This window comes from Phacochoerus africanus, chromosome 7, assembly GCF_016906955.1.
Source record: "Phacochoerus africanus isolate WHEZ1 chromosome 7, ROS_Pafr_v1, whole genome shotgun sequence".
Lineage (NCBI taxonomy): Eukaryota > Metazoa > Chordata > Mammalia > Artiodactyla > Suidae > Phacochoerus > Phacochoerus africanus.
Genome location: NC_062550.1, coordinates 36,327,537 through 36,348,659, shown reverse-complemented (window position 1 = coordinate 36,348,659; position 21,123 = coordinate 36,327,537). Strand labels below are relative to the sequence as shown.

General features: G+C 38.2%; 1 protein-coding gene across 2 annotated transcripts in view; it reads left to right on the top strand.

Moving 5' to 3' along the window:
* Positions 1–1,231: 1,231 nt before the first annotated feature.
* The window catches only part of MDM1 (Mdm1 nuclear protein), a 32,185-nt gene continuing 12,293 nt past the window's right edge, over positions 1,232–21,123 (top strand). Inside the window, exons 1-10 of one of the 2 annotated variants that reach the window (XM_047787152.1) lie at positions 1,232–1,389; positions 2,424–2,538; positions 5,802–6,175; positions 7,521–7,655; positions 11,530–11,697; positions 12,906–13,009; positions 13,091–13,190; positions 18,742–18,771; positions 19,099–19,274; positions 20,341–20,640. In XM_047787152.1, the coding sequence (XP_047643108.1) occupies positions 1,372–1,389; positions 2,424–2,538; positions 5,802–6,175; positions 7,521–7,655; positions 11,530–11,697; positions 12,906–13,009; positions 13,091–13,190; positions 18,742–18,771; positions 19,099–19,274; positions 20,341–20,640 (1,520 nt within the window). In that variant the 5' untranslated portion in view covers positions 1,232–1,371. The remainder of the gene's footprint in view (positions 1,390–2,423; positions 2,539–5,801; positions 6,176–7,520; positions 7,656–11,529; positions 11,698–12,905; positions 13,010–13,090; positions 13,191–18,741; positions 18,772–19,098; positions 19,275–20,340; positions 20,641–21,123) is intronic. The other variant, XM_047787153.1, reaches the window with a different exon arrangement.

The window sequence follows — 21,123 nt, the reverse complement described above, 5'->3', positions numbered from 1 at the left end:
TCTGAGCTGTAGCTGCTGGCCTACACCACAGCCTCAGCAATGCGGGGATCCAAGCCGCGTCTGTGACCTACACCACAGTTCAGGGCAACGCCTGATCCTTAACCCACTGAGCAAGGCCAGGGATCAAACCTGCCTCCTCATGAATACTAGTCAGATTCATTTCCACTGAGCCACAACAGGAACTCCTCATTTTCCTCTTTACTTATTTCAGTTCTTCTAATCTTTAAGGCTCAGTCTGAATATTTCTTCCTGAGGCTTTTTCTAATCATCTCTGCTCTTAGGGATGCCTCCTTCCTCCAATCCCTATAGCCCTTATCATTTATATCTCTCATTTGGAAATTTAGCACATGACATACATTGTACTATCACTAAATAAATGTATGTTTATTCTTCCCAAGCATATTAGAGAACTATCTGGACAATTTATTTCTTTCCCATTGTCAGGGCAACACAGCCTTCTGTCAATGGTACATCAATAAGAAGTATTTATTGATAATGATGGCAAAAGTCTGTAAAAATTAGGTGGAATTTTATTTAAAAAAAAAGGGTGAGAAGAGAGGCAAGGCTGAAGCTTCGTAAGTAAAGACTCACAAGCATTTATCAATAAAAGTTTTCTACTCTAGGAGCTACATGTACCTCTTGAGGTGGGTGTCGTGGGAGGCAAGAACATCACTGGAAGTCAGCAGTTTGTCTTTCAAGATTCAATAAAAAAAAATTTTTTTTTCTGTCTGCCTATATTTTCTCGCTTATTCCTTTTGATGTGACAGTAAATAGGGTAGCATGGTTGTTACAGAACTGATATCAGAAGAACAGACCTGAATATTTCCATTTCATAAAAAGAAACATCCCATTCTGTCATACATGGTGGAAATATGAACACACCTTCTTGTTTTATGACGTAAAAGCCTGAGCCCAGCGAGGCCGGTGACACACGTATCTCCGCGGCAGGCAGACCCATTGCTGCGCGGAGGCCGCAAACTCCGGCGCCATTGACCTCTTCTCAGAACGAAGCTCCCGCGGGGCCCCGCCCACCTCGGTTCCGAGAGCCTCATTGGCGGGCCTTCTGCCCGCCATCTCTCTCAGCTCTCGGGATTCGGTTGGGGGGGGGGCCCTTCCTCCTTTCGGGCACTGATTGGTCGAACTTAATGACGGCACGGGTTCTCCGAGCTTCTATTGGTTCTTAGGCTGCAAAATGGGCGGGGAAAGGCAGAGCGACAGGGTTCAAGGAAGGACGCGCCGAGTGCGCCGGCGCGTAGTCGGGGACGCCGGGCCGAGGCTTTTGCTAGGGAACCTACTGTTGTCGCCCCGCCCCCTCGGGGCTTTTTGTCCCGTTAACTGTCGGAGTGGCGGGGGCTTCAGCCGCCGGGCGACATGCCGGTGCGCTTCAAGGTGAGGCCGGGGTCCCGGGCCCGAAGACTGTTTGGGGTGTTGGGGCGGGGCGGGTGCTGGGCGCCAGGGCCTCGATGGCTTTTTGGGCCCTGCCCCTCGGCCCCGCAGAGCCTGCCAACTCCCGAGCCTGCTTGTCACCATCCTCTGGAGGAGGGAGGCTCGTCTCCTCTAGCCTAGCCCCATCTCCACTCACATGCACTTCCGAGTTGCCGAGTAGAAGAGTTAGATGGTTTGAGATAGATTTATTTGGGGGGCGGGGGACTCAAGAGACGTGGAGATGGAAGGAGGGCGCTCTATAATGGGAACTAAAGTGACTTCAGATTGGGACAGCTGTGGACCACGTCATGGCTTAGCATTTAACACTCCTCCCCACTTCTTTTTAAAACTTTAAAGTGCCTATGTCCTTTAAAGCCTTGAGAAATGAGAGCTTGACTAGATAGAGTTTAAGAAATACACATTATGCATAGTTGTGCGTTTGTTTAAGGTTTGTTAGAAATACCAGGTAGCTAGTAACTGTCAAGCAGCTTTCAACACAGCAGTTGACCCAAGTATTCCACAAACCCTAACTGTCTTCTTTTATCTTGAGAGTTTGTATCCAGAATGGGAGGGAAATTTGTCTTTTGTTGGTTGACTTTACAAAACGTCAAAAGGGTCTAGACATAATATATAATATTGTGTATTCGGTGAGGATAGGGTAATTAGGATAATTATAGTGATGAGGATTTAGATTGTCAGTCGTTATCAGACAAGAGCTCAGGCTTTGGCATCAGACAGCCAGCAAGTGGGTAACTGCGCTGAGCCTCAGATTCCTAGTAGCATCTGCCTCAAGTGATGGTGAGGATTAAAGGATATAACACTATGAACTGCCTACTGCAGGGCTGGATAAATATTAGCTATTATTAAGGAGCTCTTCTGTGTTTAATTATCAATCTAAAGTCTTTCAACTCTTTTTAGAGGTTCAGAAATTATTTTTATTGATGTCTAAAACAACTTTCATTAATTGCCTTGACCTCAAATTGTACTTTGCATTACAGGGGTTGAGTGAATACCAGAGAAACTTTCTGTGGAAAAAGTCATATTTGTCAGAGTCCTATAATCCCTCAGTGGGGCGAAGATACCCATGGGCTGGACTTAGGTCAGATCAATTAGGTAAGTCAAGCAACTAATTAGGGTTAAGTATGCAAAATGATTTATTAAAAAATTAGGAAGCATTGTTCACTTGGCCTGTTTGACTTACTTGTTTAACAAATATTTTTTGTGAGGGTACTGTAGGCTGGGACTATTCCAAGCTTCTGGGGATATAGCCTGGAACCAGACAAAAACCCTTAATTGTGGGGGAAGACAGCTTATTAAATAAACCAGGGGATTTCAGGTTATTATATAAAATTGTAGTCTGGTGTGATAAATAACTTGGAAGAGGGGTGGGTTGGAGAGAGTACACTTTAGAGTCAGTGGTCAGGGAAGACTTTTGGAGGTGATATTGGGCTGAGACATGAAAGCTGAGAGTGCACAAGTGTGGGAGGAGACCTCCCAAGGTCTTGTGGAATGGAAGCTTAGCTAGTTAAGCAGTTTGTCCAAAGTTCACAGCTAGTAAGTGACAGAACCATGATTTGAAATCGTCTTTGTTGCTCAGAGGCCCCATTCTTGTCATCACACATGCTTCCTACCTGTATCCCAAGGAAGTCAGAGCCCTTAGCCAGGGTTCCCCAGAGCATGGTAGAGGGGGGGAAAAGACAGACTGACTCCATTCAACGTCCTTGCTTAATTCTCCCTCCCTATAATCTAAGATCTCTGAGAGCAGGGCTCTGCCTGCCAGTCTTCACCACTTTGTTTCTACCCAGTACATGACACAGGGCCTTGGCACGCTCTAGAGCTTACTCTCGAATGAATGAATAAAGCTATGTTTGAATCCACATTTGCTGTGTGACTTTGGGCAGATTGGGCCTGTTTCATCAAGTGGGACTTGGGAAGCTTCTCACATAGGTCTGCTGGGAGGGGTGTCTCGGTGCATATATGCAGATGAGTGCTTGGTGCCCTACCTGTGACATGTGTGAATGTGCCAGAATGTGTGGTATATAAGTTCCTCAAGTCTTAGATGTTTGAAGCCAAGAAAAGAAAGACTTACGAGTGGGGTGCCAAGATTGAGAAATTGGACAATATTTCCAGGATTAGGTTTGGGGAACAAAGGGAAGAGCAGACTAGAGTGGGTGATTCTTTTAGGATTCCTCTTAAGTGTCAGCATCCTTTGCCCAGAGCCTGGCTTCCAAGACTGGCTTTCCCCGCATCTTGGGCAGGGTGGTGCTCATAATCCTTTCCAAATGACCAAATACTCCACAAATTCGAGGCTCCATTAGATTAAGAATCCCAAAATAAATCTCTGAAAATGTGGCCAGCCCACTGAGGGCCAAGAGGGATATAATGACACTAGGGACTTGGTTAACCACATAGTTGCCCCCATAATGTTTTAGCTCAGTTTGCTACATTTGAGGTAGGGGTGATAAAAAGAGACCCTGGAAGCAAAGCCACTTTGGAGTAAGGTACATTCTGAAGGAAGGAGTGGTCCAGGTGGAGGGATGTTAACAGGAAATATTAGGTAAGGGAGAGGAGACGGGCAGAGTGAGAACTCCAGGTTGTTCAGAAACAGAGGTGGGAGTCTAGCAAGGAACAGTGGCTGTACAAACCTAGGACTGGCTGGACGTTTTGTGTGTATTTTTCCTTATAGTATGTTTTTGGTGGTGCTGGGAGACAAGGGTGGACCACTTGAGAGTCTTCTCTTTTCATTTTGCTCTTTTTCTACCAGCCCTGCTTTGTGTTAAAACAGAGATGTCTAGGGCTGTGGTCTTCAAGCTTTTTTGCTTTCATACCCGCTAAAAGTATTTAGAAAGTCTCTATATTGCTTCACATTTTTAAGTTGATGTTTAATTTTTTAATCCTAAGTGTAATGAATAGTTTCAAAGGATGTAATTTCTGGCATAGCAAATATTTTGTGTATATATTTTACATATATTTTGTTAAGACTCTGGAGCTGCCAACTTAGCTCAGTTAATGTAAATATTCACCATTTAATGGTTAAAGTCAGTCTTCATGGCAAGCTAATGAGGTAAATTAGAATTATTTTCTCTGAGAAAAAAGTCTAACTTTACTTTTTGGTTCAAATAAATGTGTCAATATGCATACATGCATTTCACATGATGGTTCCCTTACACCTAAATTTTAATTCTAAGATATGTGGATGGAGAAGGTGTGGAGCTAGATGAAATAAGGCACCATTCCTTTGTTATTTCTAATCTCTGCCTTCTTTGCTTTGCTGACAAATATTCTCTCTTAGGAGTTGTGCTTTCTTGAACTGTCCCTTCTGTGTTCCTCTCCTCCTGTGATATTTTTTAAAATTCCATAGGGTGATTGAGAGGCATGTCTTTTCTCTTGTGAAATTGGAAAGGGGTGCTTACGGAAGGAGTGGTGAGAGAAGAAACTGCAGATAGCAGACATAGCCCTTTGGCAGATCAGTGTCAGGAAGTAGCACGTGTAGAAGTTTGGATCTGGAAAGAAATTCCCTTCAGCTGCCCTTTTCTGCTTCCCCCTTGGAATGCTTTTATGTGCCTTCAGACGCATATGCACCCAGTTTGAAGACCATCGTCTAGGGGAGACTTTTGTAAAAGTGGGGATCCTCTGTTCAATGGCCACAACATCCATGACAGAGGCTAAAGAACTCTGGTTTTACTTTACACCAGATTGTCTGTCCACCTTCCCTTCCCTTCTAGTCTTAATCTTTCTTTTCCACCCTGCACAGTTTTCTGTTTAAAGAATGGCTCCAAACTAGGACAGTGTCTCAGTGGCTGTTGTTCCACACAGCTCCTCTTACCTGGTTAGAAGGTTAAGTTTTTTGGACATTTTCTTGCCCCACAGAAATATAGAGAAATAGTATCTTAGTTCTTGTTAAAAGGGCTTATTCTCTCTACTTCTCAGGAACTCAAGGCAAATGGAGAACCAAGATCTAGCATAGTGACATCTCATCCCTTCTCATCTTGGTCTGCTCTGCATAAGAGAAGCTTTGTGAAAAGTTCCAGATTTTGACAGTACCAGGGCCCATTGTTCTGTTAAGTAGCACAGGAAAGTAATTAGAAACACACCACCTGGCTTGCCAGGTCCATCACGTTGCTCTTCCAGTGGCTTGTGTTAGGATAACTTGAACATTGTGACCCAATTTAAAATTATGGTCAAACTTCTGGTATTTCTTAAAGCAAAAGTAAAGATTTTATGTTGAAAAACTGCACTTTTTAAAATTCCTATGTTTGAAAGTTATTGTGTGTGTATCTCAACTGAGTTTTAAATTCCATTTCTCCTCTCAAAAGTGTAATTGAAAGTTGTCTTTGTAGCTTTATACTGCTATTTTTGTATATTATATTCTATAGGAATCACAAAAGAGCCAAGTTTTATTTCCAAAAGAAGAGTTCCTCACCACGACCCACAGATTTCAAAGTCTCTTGAGTGGAATGGAGCTACGTCAGAGAAGGATGTGGTTCTATCACCAGAACCTGAAGGCCCCAGAACACCAGAATCACAGGAGGCAAAAAAAAAAGAAGATATTAACCAAGAAAGAGTTCTAGCACTAGAAGCTTCAAGGGTTCCCAAGAGAACCAGATCTCACTCTGCAGACTCCAGAGCTGAAGGGGCTTCAGACATTGTGGAAAATAAGGAGGATATAGCAGCAAACCATGTGCCAGTTAGTGAAAATGTGGAACTGGAACATTCTACCAAGCTTCTCTCAGAAAACGTGGATGATGGGGTAGGTATATTCACTCTGTTTTACTTCAGAAGCATAGAATTCTTTTTTTTTTTTGTCTTTTTGCCTTTTCTAGGGCCACTTCCTGCGGCATATGGAGGTTCCCTGGCTAGGGGTCCAACCGGAGCTGTAGCTGCCAGCCTACGCCAGAGCCATAGCAACACGGGATCCAAGCCGCATCTGCAACCTACACCACAGCTCACGGCAACGTCGGATCCTTAACCCACTGAGCAAGGCCAGGATCGAACCCCGCAACCTCATGGTTCCTAGTCGGATTTGTTAACCACTGAGCCATAACGGGAACTCCCAGAAGCATAGAAATCTTTGTAAAATTCATCATCGCTTCAGTAGTATTACATTTTGTGCTTAAATTTTTTCCATTGTTGTTTTCTTGTCTAATGTCTGTAGAATCATTGATAAGAGTCTGTTGACCTTAGTTATTATGAGTTAGTTCTGTTTTTAATAGTTGCCATTTTGTACTGGCTATACCAGGCTCTCCCTTCATTGGGTGGACAGTTTGCCTCTGGATTTTATTTATCATATATCAGCACCTGAGTCCTAAGGGAGAGATCAAGTTGAGACAGAGGAGGGGAATAGTAGGCCATTACTACTGGCAGGGATGGTGAGCTGACTTACACCTAGGCCCTTTTCAATTTCTTATTGTGTACTAGCAGAAAAAAACAGTCTCAACTGAAAAAAAATGCGAAAGGAAGGAGACGTCTAGCTGGATCTCAAATATCTTGCAGTTTTGCTCTCTTATGTCCCAGCTGGCCTCTGGCAGGTCCCTGTGAGCACATAAGCAGAGGCTGCAAAGACCCGTGCAGACACCTCACTGCCTCCCGTATTCTTCTTCACTCCATTGCTTCCTCCCCATTTCGTTTCCACTGCTGACTGGAACTACAGAGAAACATTTAGAAGTGTTGGAAAACCAGGGGAACAGGGGAGTCAAGGAAAGTGACATGTAAGTCTGGTGGGAAGGGGTGTCCCAGAAGCCAAATGTGGATGAGGTAATATGCTATCGTTTCTTAGTAATAGATTCAATTATGAATAAGGGTAGGAAGGGACTAAGAAATGTTATCTTTTGCTGGGATGCATAATAATTCCTTGACTTAATTAAGAAAGGATTTAAAAGGACAATTTTAAATTTGACGATTTAAAAGGAAGATTATCAATTGAAGAAAGTTTCTATATAACAATGCATATAGTTAACAATACTGTACTATATACACTTAAAATTTCATTGAGCGTAGATTTTTATGTTCTATGTTTTTTACTACAGTGAAAAAAAATTCAAATAGAAATTTTTAATGACTTTGAGTGGGGTTTTTTTTTTTTTTGTCCCTAACAGTTGGATAGACTTCTCCGGAAGAAAGCTGGATTGACTGTTGTTCCCACACATAATACCTTGAGAAATTCTGAATATCAAAGGCAGTTTGTTTGGAAGACCCCTAAAGAAACTGCTCCAGCTTTTGCAGCCAATCAGGTAGTTTAATGGATGCAATGCATTTTTGAGTATCATCATCTAACCTAGTATTGCTGATTTACATAGAACTAAGAGCTGAAAGAAATTAGATGCTTAAGTAGGCCTGGAGGTAGGTTCTAGAAAAGTGAAAATGAGAGTTTTGCTAAAATCATCTTATTACTTCTGATTTATAGTAGTAATATTATACTGTCCTAGGCTACTGATGATCATTGTTGCCAGATCCATCACATATACTAAATATGAGACAGGGTAATGAAAACTTGAGGACTGGTAAGTTTTTGCATGCTGTAAAATTTTTTGTATTTATTAAAAATTATTAAATTGGTTTTATTCTGATGTGTTTCAGTAACTAATATATTGCATGTTTTCTGTCTTCTAAGAAAAGCGTAACTGCTTTGGATATTTGTTTAAAATTTTACTCAAGTATAGTTGACTAACAGTGTTGTGTTAGTTTCAAGTGTACAGCAAAGTGAATCAGTTATACATATGGGATAATTATTTTAATAAGTACAGAATAGGTTGAAAGTGACACAGATGTATAATTTTGCCCTTACGTAAAGTGAGCAGTCATGGGAATTGTCATTTTAACTATTTATAAAATTCAAAAGCTGTAATGGTAACCAAATATGATGTTAGGTTTCATTGTATCCTTGCACAATTTTCGTATTGGACCACCTTTGCTTAACACAATCTGCTCTTTTACTGCTGTCATTCTCTAGATAGTTCTTAGGCTCTTAATTTGCATTTACGTTCTTAACCATACTCCTTGGTTTAGGTGGCAAATATTTCCATTTAGAGTATCCCCAGAGACTCAAGACAGTTTAGCCTTTTCTTTCTCACTCACCTGTATACTTTATACACCCCTCTAAGGACTGAGAGGATAATTAGATTCAGCAAGGCAGTAACATGTCATCATATATGAAGACAATAAGACTAATGTTATCCTATAAATTGAGCAGCTTTAGGCTTGTTATTCCATTTTTAAAAAACTGAAATTTATCTAACATTTTAGAAACACATAAAATAACATAATGAACCTAGTGAGTAGAAACAATACTTCTTTTGCTGGCTCACAAGTGTTCTTGGATAGAAAGTGTACCTACAAAATTACCTGCAGCCTGAAAGTTGTGATGATTCAGGTTTTGTAGAATATTTTACCTTTAAGCTAGAGATGGTTCAAATCAAAGCCTTATTGACAACTTTTACATGTTTCGGTGAAAGCATTGTGTAGAAATGTTTTTTATAGTATCAGAAGTATGGTATAAATCACTAGTGGTACTTTCACTACTAGCTTTATTGCTTTTGTTAGTGATGGTTTTAAAGAATTTATTTTTAAGCAAATGCTCGTCATTAGTTGAAAGCCTATCAGTTTCAGGTCTGTGGATTGAAGAGCTCTATGACAAACTTTCAATGCTTGTTGATGGAGAACCTCTAAAAGAGCTGTTCAGCTTATAAGACACCTGTTTTCTGAAAGGATGTCTTATATTAATATGTAAAGGCCTCAGAACAGTATTTGGCAGAAAAATCCTTGAGGTTATGCTGTACTTAAAAAGATATACTGTTTGGTTGTAATCTGTATGAATGTGTATTATTAAGCACATGAAGCAATAATATACTTTATTTGAATTCCATATCTTTTCCATTTATTCTCTTTGTAAACAGTGGTAATATGTCATAAAATGGAAAACATATTATGAAATATTAAGGATAAAAGGAAACATTTAAAAATAGAAACATAATAATTACCTGCCTTTTTCCTTGCCTTAAGCTAAAAATAAGCAAGCAAAGGAAAAGAATTGTGCAAATGCATATGTCAGATGTTCTGAATGTTAAGAATTTTTTATTGTTACAGGAATAAAAACATTTATGTCAAGGAGGAAAAAAACCTGTAGAGCTGATACAGAGCTGCCTTGTAAAGCTAATGGAGAAAAGTGTGGTTCATTATTTCTTTTGGCTTAAGCATAATTTTGATTATAGTAATTATTATTCAAAACATAGTAATGAGTATTGAAAGTTGACCTTTGAATTTTCTTTCCAGTTTTATTAAAGTATAGTTGACAAAAATTATATATGTATGGTGTGCATGTGAACTTTTAATATATGTATTCATTGTGAAATGATTGTCACAGTCCAGCTAATTAGCAATCTATCACCTTACATTGTTGCCATTTTTTATGTGCTTGCTGAGAACACTTAAGATCTATCCTCTTAGCAAATTTTAAGTATACAATACAGTATTATTAACTGTAGTCACCATCTGGTACTTCAGATCTCCATAACTGATTTATCCTGCTTAATTGACACTTTGTACACTTCAGTTAACATCTCCCCATTCCCCCGTCCCCCAGTCTCTGGCAATCACCGTTCTACTTTCTGCTTCTATGAGTTTTTTCAGATTCCACATGTGAGTGGGATCATACCATTCAATACTCACTACATTGTCTTTCTATACCTGGCTTATTTCACTTAGCATATGTTCCCCAGGTTCATCCATGTTACAAAAGAGAGGATTTTCTTTTTTTAAGACTGGAATTATATTCCATTTTCTGTATCCATTCAATTGTCCATGGACACTTAAATTGATTCTATACTTTGGCTACTGTAAATAATGCTGTAATAAACATGGGAGTGCATATATCTCTTGAGATACTGATTTCATTTCCCTTGGATATATACCCAGAAGTGGGGTCGCATGGCAGTTCTATAAATTTTTTGAAGACCCTCCATACTGCTTTCAATAGTGGCCTTGTCAATTTGCATTTTCACCAGCAGTGGACAGGCATTCCTTTTTCCCTGCACCCTCACCAGCACTTGTTTATCTTCTATATTTTTGATATTAGCCGTTCTAATGTGTGGGGTGAAATCTCACTGTAAAGTTGATTTATTTCCTTGAAGTTAGTGATATCGAGCACCTGTTCATGTACCCACTGGCCATTTGTATGTCTTCTTTGGAAAAAAGTTCCTTTGCCCATTTCTAATCAGATTTTTTTTTCTATTCAGTTGTAGTTCTTTATAATTTTGAATATTAACTCTTTATAAGATATATGATTTGCAAATATTCTTTCCCCTTTCATAGGTTGCCTTTGCACTTTGTTGATGATTTCCTTTGCTGTACGGATGTACCTAATAGTTTGATGTAGCCTCATTTATTTTGCTTTTTGTTGCCTTTGTTTTTGGTGTCAAATCTAAAAAATCATCAAGGCCATGTCATGGAGCTTAGCCTATGTTTTCTTAGAAGAGTTATATGGTTTCAGGGCTTATATTGAAGTCTTTAATCCATTTTGAGTTAATTTTTATGTATAGTGTAAGGCAGTGGTCCAGTTTGGTTCTTTTACATGTGGCTGTCCAGTGTTTTTAACACCATTTGTTGAAGAGACCTCTCCTCATTTATATCCTTTGTCATAAATTGACTGTGTATGTGTGGGCTTATTTCTGGACTCTTTATTCTGTTCCATTTAATCTATGTGTCTGGTTTTATGCCTTTTGCCAAGGCATAAAAAGCTGATGTTTAATCAGGTTGTTTTCTTGCTGTTGAGTTGGAACTCCTTAAATATTTTGAATACTGACCCCTTTTGAAATGTGTGGTTTGCAAATATTTTCTCCCACTCAATAGGTTGTTCCTTCATTCTGTTGATTGTTTTATTTTCTGTACAGAAGCTTTTTTGTTTTGGTACAATCCCATTTGTCCGTATTTGCTTTTGTTGCAGTGGATGTTAATTAGACATGTGAAATGAAATTTCAAATAGCTGTATATGATTTCCTCTTTTTGTATCCTGTGATTCAACTTTATATGTGAAATTTTAAGCAATTAAAGAACTAAGTTCTGTATATTTAACCAATAAAAAAACTTAACTATAGTAATTTTTGTTTTAAGGTATTCCACAATAAAAGCAAATTTGTTCCACAATTCAAAGGTAACTCTGTCATCCATGAAACTGAGTACAAAAGAAATTTTAAGGGTTTATCTCCAGTGAAAGAACCAAAATTAAGAAATGATTTGAAGGAGAACAGAAATTTTGAAATAATATCTCCTGAAAAGAAGGTATTTGTCAATTCTTTTAACAAAATACAGTCCTCATGATTTGGAACTCTACTTACTGCCACTTGGAACTTTACAGATTTTCTTTTACTTATCATCACTTGAGATTTTTGTTTTTAGCTAGTTCATTAACTTGTTTGTTCACTAAATGTCAAATGTTTATTGAGCACTTGGTAGAAGCCAGGCGTTGAGAATGCAGTGATAACCACACTGAGCCCTAAGCAGCTCTGGGACCAGTGGGGAGACAGAAACATACATAATTAAATATTATAAGTGTGATGAATGCTTAGCAATACAGCAGGTAAGTCTGCTACATCTAATATCAAATGATTGGCCTTATAGTAAAGTAAGCTCCAGGGCTTATAGTGGTAATAGAAATGTATACTTTAAATAAGAAAATCAGACTGAAACACACATACACACATGTATTTTAAACCAAAGCTTTAGTATTTCAGATTACAGCTAGTGAAATTCACACGACTTACCTTGGGATAGCTAAACATCTACTTTGTGAAAATATGAAACTGGAGCTGTTTGAGTTGCAGCATCAAGTTAAAATTAATGTAAATTATAGGTAAATTGGGGATAAGTCCTATTTTTGAATCTGCTGATATGTCATACCTGACATTTTATGGATTCTAAGAATAAAAATTATATGATTGAAAGTAAAATTATATATCTACACACATATATAAATACACGTAAAAATTACATATGTATATATAAATCATAATTATATATATGTATAATTTATACAAATATACTCTTTTTTGGACTTACGATGTTCTCAAAGAGAAAAAGGAGTTAAGTTATTCAATAAATCAATGTGCTGATTTACTCATTGGAACCTTGCATTGTAACAGTTAAATGTAAATTTAGAATATCAAGGGAAAACGCCAATGTTCAATAGGTAGTAACATCAAGTTTATTTATTTAGGTGTTTATTTGTTAATTAAAATTTTTTCTTAGCCAAGTATCTAAAATTTTTATTGTTAGAAAATTAAACCATATCCTGAGCTATATATTTCGAGAAACTAACAGATATACTAATTTCAAAACTTGCTTGTTGATTTCTATGTTACCTTTAGTAGTTAAAGCTTCTAAAAAAAAAATTGTAATTCAATATCCAAGTATGCTTTATAACATTTGTGTTTTCACTTTAATGTGTAACATATATTGAGCATAAAAAGTTTAAATTATTTTCATTTTAGTGTAATAAAACAGATGATCCTTTAAAATTAGAAGCAGAGATGGAATCAAAAGACTCAAACCAGCCTAAAAAGAAGGTTACTCCTTGGAAACATCAAAGGCTTGGGTATGTAGTTTATAAGAAAAGTATTATGTTATTTAGATGATCAATGTGGTGAAATATTTACTCTCATTTCATTTCTGTTAGGAAGGTGAATTCTGAATATAGAGCAAAATTTCTGAGCCCATCCCAGTATTTATATAAAGCTGGGGCTTGGACACGTGTAAAGGAAAACATACCAAATCAGGTGAGTATATAAATTCAATAAGTCCACATTTTCTTTGATATGATATCAGTTTAATATCACAATAGTTTCCTACAATTTAAAGACTTTTGTTACAGTAATAGCACTAAAAGTATCAGAAATTTAAAATTGTATGTGTTAGGATATAATTTATCAATGTGTTTCACTTTTTTTTATATATAGCAACTAGCTCCTTAGAGATTAGTATTTAATTATTATAAGGTTTTTAAAGTTAAAATATTTTTAAATCAAATATTTATGTTAAGTCAATTTATAGAATTATAGCTTTATAGAGTTACATAGATTTGGTAATTCTATAACCTTCAGACCTACACTCTCTCAACTAAAGATTGATTGATTACATTTTTCAAGATTAGTTTGTCTGACTGGCACCCACTGTCAGCCCTAGAAGGAGTGGCCTGTGCTGGTAGAGGTTTGAGTTACAGTGTTAGGATACCCTGACATATGGGAGAAATTCTAAGGCTCCTAAGGACAGGTTGGAGGGAAAGGATTATCCTAGAATTGGGAAGTGCTAGTTTAGTACTAGCTTCCTGCAGCCAAAGGATAAATGGTAGAGCTTTTTTTGGTTATTGTATAGTTCGCATCTTTTAAACTATATCTTGATGGTTTGCTTTCCTCTCTGAGTGAATAAGCTAAATGAGAACATTTTAGATTAGACATTAGTAAAAGCTCCCCCCCCCATCATTATAAAGAGAGGGATAATTTGGATGGGAATGAATCTTTTATTTAGGCCCAGACTTTAAACCATGGCTAACAATTACACGTAGTCAGCCTCTAGCACTCAGCCGCTGGCTCTTGGCCCTGGCAGCTCCCAGACCTAGTGACTCCTATGCCCTGACTGTTGTCCTAGAAGGTTACTTGACTCCATCCACCATGGCTTGGCCCTGGCAGCTCCCAGACCTAGTCCTGGTGACTCCTATGCCCTGACTGTTGTTCTAGGAGGTTACTTGACTCCATCCACCATGGCTGCTTGTGGTGCTCTCTCCTTCCCTACTTGAGCATGGCTCAGTCAGCAGAGTGAATGGCCAAACTTGAAGCTGCCCTGGATATTATTGGGGGAAAACTCCTGTATTTACCCTGGTGAAATCAAGTTCAAAATGTGAGCATTGAAAGCAGCCATGACCAAAAACTAAACTCCAGCAGTTTCTGACCATGCCAGACTTTGGGGAGGAGCTCTGTGTCTAGGAGTCTGTTGGGGAAGAAGGAAAAGCAGAACAAAGGTAGGGCATAGCATGTGGCCATAGAGCGTGAGTGTGACCAGTTGATAGGTGTTAGCCACTGGCCTTTTGCCTTTGGTTACTTCAGTAGGTTGGGTTCATGAGAAGCTCCTTGTTTTGGAAAAATTATCTCTTAGTCTCTAAGACTTGTTTCAACTAAGATGAGTTGGTATTTAGGCCTCAGATCTAAACATTTAGTGGACGGAGATGATTGTTATGTCTGAAGTCGTGATAAGGTGCCTTCATGTCAGAGAACATTTTTGTTGTTTTTAATTTAAGATCTGTCTTTTCAAGATTTGCTATTTTATTGGTTGCTGTTGGTGATTTATTGAAAATATTTAAACTAGTGGAATAATTTGCCTTAACCTCATGGTCAAAATTATTCAAAAAACAAATTGAAGTTAGAGAAGTATAAGGATTTTTAGCTAAGAGGTTAGTGATCACTGTTAGTGATGACAGTTTTAGTTCACCAGGTCAGAGACATTTAATATAGGCCATATTTTACTTAAATCTTACATTTATTCCCCCCTGAAAGACAATTACTGTAGGTGGCCTCATTTTCCTACATCTGACATTTCATGAAACATGATTCATACTCTTCAACTGTACTTGGACATCAGTGACTTTTTTATCATTAGAATATTAGTTCTGTTTTTGAATCATGTTATAGTTTTCTAGTCCACATAGCATCTTCATTTCCCTCTTTGTTGTTTGAGATATTGTACTTTTTGAATCTATTTATAGTCTCTTCACTGGATGTTTAATCCTAAGTCCTGAGGTTGCATTCACATAATATTAAGGTAGTTGGTTTTATTTATCCAGTGGTTATATATTTGTTATCTCTATACTATAATCAATGGCACTATTATTCTGTAAAATGCTCACTTAAAGGGTTGTTTTTAAGTAATAATCAGCAATTGCAATTGTTAAGTCCCATCCTCAGAATAACTACTGGATCTGTGTTAAATTTTTTTTTTTTTTTTTAGACTGAGTCTTCTAATTATCCCAACCACATTGGTTGAGATAATTTTCTTTTCATGTGTCTTCCAGTAATAGGACTTAGTTTCAAGATAAAGTGTGACATTTGAGAAACTTTCTGTAATTTGACAGACTTCTGGGTATAAGTTGATTACTTATTTTGGGGGGATGATTTTGGGGGAAAAGGAGTATTTTATTCCTCAGTTTTCTGAGTTTGAAATTTCTTACATATAAATTTTAAACAATTTAGCTGAATTCTTAATTTGGAAAAAGAAATCCAGAAAGGAAAAGATGCTGCTCACAGTGTTTATATCATATAATCTGATGGTATTACTTGACCTGGAAAAGGGTGTATTTGTTGCTTTAGTTGAGTTTGGCATGGTTTATTTATATCCTTTTTAGTGGCTCTGGTTTGGGGCTGTAAGGATTGTTTTTAATACTGAGTTCACATCATTGATGTTTTTCCTGTTTCAAATAGAACACCTTACTTTGGAAATATCACCCTCCTATATTTCTTTCTTTCTTTTTTATTTTTATTTTTATTTTTTGCTTTTTAGGCCCGCACCCACGGCATATGGAGGTTCCCAGGCTGGGGGTCTAATTGGAGCCACAGCTGCTGGCCTATGCAACAGCCACAGCAACACCATATCCAAGCCATACCTGCAACCTACACCACAGCTCACAGCAATGCTGGATCCTTAACCCACTGAGCAAGGCCAGGGATCGAACCCGCAACCTCATGGTTCCTAGTCGGATTTGTTTCCCCTGCACCATGACGGGAACTCCCAGCCTCCCATTTTTCATCTTAGTTTAGGATTATGGAAGTTTCAAATCATGTATTCATAAAATATAACATCGGCACTAAGATTATTAACAAAGATTGCTGATAAAGTCAATTTAAAACATGGAATTTTGGAGTTCCCGTCGTGGCGCAGTGGTTAACGAATCCGACTAGGAACCATGAGGTTGAGGGTTCGGTCCCTGCCCTTGCTCAGTGGGTTAACGATCCAGCGTTGCCGTGAGCTGTGGTGTAGGTTGCAGACGCGGCTCGGATCCCGTGTTGCTGTGGCCCTGGTGTAGGCCAGTGGCTACAGCTCCGATTCGACCCCTAGCCTGGGAACCTCCATATGCCGCGGGAGTGGCCCAAAGAAATAGCAAAAAGACAAAAAAACAAAAAACAAAACAAAACATGGAGTTTTGAATGTCAGTAACAGAACTGAATAGAGTTTTATGTAATTAAAAAAAATTAAAATAAAAAAAAAATGATGTCAGATAAACCTGGGTCACTGTGTACATGGAGGGTCATCCTCTGGTTTGTCAAACAGTGAGGTTACCCCCACATGGTTGGAATGCAGCCTTCTCTGTGGCTCCTTGCAGCTTCACCCTACACACTCAGGACTGATAGGACCTCCTCTTGAACCACCCCTTCAGTTTATGTCCTGTTCGTATAGTATGGCATAGATCATACCACTATGATGGTAGTAATTTCTCGTATAGGGGGAGGTCGGCCTTCTCAACTAGATTGTGCGTACATTGAGTGTGGGAACTTCCTCTCATGTCTTTGCCACCAGGCATCTACTCAGCCCAGCACTTAGTCCATACTCGGGACAGGTTATGGAGTCAGTGTTGAAATGCTACATCCTCCCTCACCTCAAGGGGTTCAAAGATTAGTAGGGGAGAGTGACAGGAGCAATAATTCCTGAAGAATGAAATGAGTACTAAAGGAAATACGCATAAAGGACTTTGAGAACACAGGAGGAAGAGGTGTTTAGCATGAAGATTTTGTCATGTAGGTGATGAAGTAGCCATGACACATTTGAAGCATGGGGGGAACTTACTAGAAGTAAAGTTATATCAAGGTACTTTATTATAAGGTTCCTGTGCATTCAGAATACCCTGGTTAAGATTTCAGCAGATCAGTCCATTTCTCAGTTCTACTTGTTAAAATGCAAGAACCATTACTAGTAATTTTCTCCAAAGTATAAGAGTTGACAGAAATGATAAATGAACATGGCTCAATTTTTTTTGACAGCAAAGAAAACAATATTTTGAATTATCCTTTAGGAATGTTTCAGTTTTGATTCATTAGAGCAATAGGTCTGTGTAGGGATTATGTGGTTTCTTTTGCCCTCGCAGGTGCTGCCCTTTGCTTTGGCTGGTTCCCTACAAATGTATCACTTGCATACCTTTACATCAGTAGTATTTCCTTAAGGAGCTGAGGATATGTTTCTCCAGTTGCTTTTGCAATACCAAGTTTCATTATTTGCTTTTATTGCCTTTAAGTAAAAGAAAAACAATTTTAGCAGACAATATCCACATACCCTTTTAAGGCTTGTATTCTGTCTTTTTTTTTTTTTTGGCTTTTTGGGGCTGAATCCTGCGGTATATGGAGATTCCCAGGCTAGGGTTTGAATCAGAGCTGTAGCCACCTGCCTACACCACTGCCACAGCAACACTAGATCCGAGCTGCATCTGTGACCTACACCACAGCTCATGGCAACACTGGATCCTTAACCCACTGAGTGAGGCCAGGGATCGAACCTGCATTCTCATGGATCCTAGCAGATTCGTTTCTGCTGAGCCACGATGGGAACTCCTTATATTTTGTCTTTATGTTAGAAAACATACATTTTTTGAAATTATTTTTAACAGATTATTAAAAAAAAATTTAATCTACAACTAAATTTTTTTTACCTTGTGGAATTGTATTTAGGGAAGCCAGCAGGTGGCAGTATGATGTATAAAATGAAAGGGTTTTGATGTGTAAAAAAGATGCCTTTTCATATATGCATATTAGGAAATTCAGGTCATCTTGTAGTTCTTTGGAACATTTTTTAAAACATCCTGTCACTTTGTTGACTATATTACAGTTATTATATTGTGGGATCTTATTTTAAATTATGTATTAATATATATTTTTTTAAGTTGAGGTTTCTACGTTGCTGATTACAAGGGAATATTGAGGAATTTGTAGGTGGAAGCCTCATGAGTCATTGGAATTTCTGTAGTAGCAGCAGCTGTGTATAAGACAAGAAATAAAGACTGGGGTGAGGGGCTTCTGATATGTCACTACTCTTCCAGAGGTGGGGAAATAGTAATAGTATTTAGGTTACCTTGTCAGGGACAGCATTCAACGCATGCAGGAATGTGATTGGTTTTCAAGGCAATGTTAAGATAGCTTAGTTACTGAATTAAATGTTATTAAAAATCCTAAAAAAAAATTGACAAGTTTGATATATATTTAGAAGGAAGAATAATAAGGTATTTCAGTGATTCCCATTAATATTCAGCTATGGCATTAACTTGTCATTAAGTGTGTCTCTGTATTCCTCCCCTAGGGTTCTCTAAATGCCATGTGGTATGCGGAGGTTGGTTGCTTTTGAGTTTTTAAAAACTAATAATGCATAGAATACTTGTGTCATTTCAGTTGAAGTAAGAAGTAGGTGTCAGTATTTTTCTTAGCTGCTGCAAATTTCTCCCTGCCTGCTGGCCTGAAATGAAATAACTCCATTGTGCTTCAGCTTGACTGTTTTAATTTCTGCTTAAAAATGCACATAGTCTGATGAATGTATGTGGCTATTTTTGCCTTTTTTTCGTCTTGGTGTCTGGCTGTATTTGTGCAGTGTCTTGGATGTGCTACTTGGTATTTGCAAAGGAGCATTTACAATAATACATGGTAATACTCTCGTGCACAGGTTAAAGAACTGCGAGAGAAGGCTGAGTTTTATAGGAAACGAGTTCAGGGAACACATTTTTCTCGGGACCATTTGAATCAGATTCTGTCTGATAACAACCGCTGTTGGGATGTCTCTTCGACCACGAGCTCAGAAGGAACCATTAGTAGCAACATTAGAGCCCTAGATCTTGCTGGGTGAGATGTTCTTTGTGTATGGTGGAAAAGCATGTTGTCGATTATTTAGATCATGGAATTATATAGGAAAATGATATGAAGGCTCAGAATTTATCTAGTCAAATGGAAATATACCAGCCACTTGTTACATTTCATTATTTTTAGTTTGTTCTCTGAAAAGTAAAGCTATGCATACATACTTGCTTTGCAGACTTATGTAGAAATAATACATAATTTAAATCTGGAAGGCTGGATTTTATAATATTCCTTGTTAACAAGAGTAGAATAGGGATGTCTATACAGTAGACATAACCAACTTTAAAAAGTAAATAATAACAAAAAAGGCAACAACAATAAAAACTTAGAGAATATTTGCTATTAGTATACATCCATTTCATTCATTAATGGATTTTTGTGATTAATACGGAACTTTGACCCTGATTCAGTGGAAGCAATCTCTGCTATTTGGGATTTTAAAGTGAATTCAGTTTAGCTTTTTATAAGAGGAATAGCACATTGATATGTAGCAAATAAAATAGGTTTTCGTTTTTATAGTGTATTAGTATAGTCACACATACCAAATTGAACTATAAATTCTAATTATGCAACATCTTGTTTTGAAAGTTCATCACAAAATCTGTTCTTTAACAATGACTTGAAAAGATGAATCTGTCTGAAGTATAAAATTTGAATCAGCTTACTTGATCCACAAATACCCTTGAATTTGTGCACAAACCCTAATTGAATAACTAAACAAGTTAGACCGAGTGGGGGAGGGGAGTCCTAGTTTGTGTATGTAAATGCCAGTTGGGGGATACATAGAAGTTTTGTCAGCAGTGGTGCAGGCATGTATGTATGATGGTAGGAGTGAAATGAGATGTATTTTATTTTGGAATATTTTAATAGATTGTAACTTATACTGTAAAGTGAACTTTTAATTAGATTTTCTTCTTCAGTGTCTGGGCAAGGCAACATCAGTGGGAAACATACAGTTGTGAACAGTGGAAGGGAATGACAGACTTATTAAAATAAGTATAAACTAGAAACCTCTACTCAAATTTAAAATAAAACCTGTTTTGTTCTGCAGAGATCCTACAAGCCTTAAGGCTTCACAGAAATGTCCTTCTACAAAACCAGAAGAAAGAAGATCAGTCTTGGAAGAACAGCCCGAGAAAACTACCACAGAGAAACTGGACGTGTCCGATGCTCCCATACCTGTTAGAAGACGTCTGGCTTGGGATGCAGAGAATACCACCGAAGACCAGAAACATCTGAGAGAGGAGGAGGAGGAGGAAGAAAAGGAGGAAAGGGACAAGCAGGTTAATGTGGGAGAACTAGAGAAGTTGGAGGTGCAGGAAGAATCTAAAGCAGACAAAATGCAAGAAGGGTGAGAGTTATATAGAAGCATTATCGTTCACAGTTAATATGTATTTTGTTTTGCCACTAATTAATTATAGTGGTTTACACTCTTGGTTTTATGACTAATAAAGAGCAGAGTTTATTTTAATGCCATGAAATAGGCATTTCTGTATGGCTCATGTAATTTGGTTCACTCAGGTATTTGAGTCATCACTATTTTTTTTTCTTTTAAATAACAGTTTTATTTTGTATTTATTTATTTATTTTTTTGTCTTTTTGCTATTTCTTGGGCCGCTCCCGAGGCATATGGAGGTTCCCAGGCTAGGGGTCAAATCGGAGCTGTATCCTTTGGCCTACACCAGAGCCACAGCAACGCTGGATCCGAGCCGCGTCTGCAACCTACACCACAGCTCGCAGCAACGCCGGATCGTTAACCCACTGAGCAAGGGCAGGGACTGAACCTGCAACCTCATGGTTCCTAGTCAGATTCGTTAACCACTGCGCCACGACG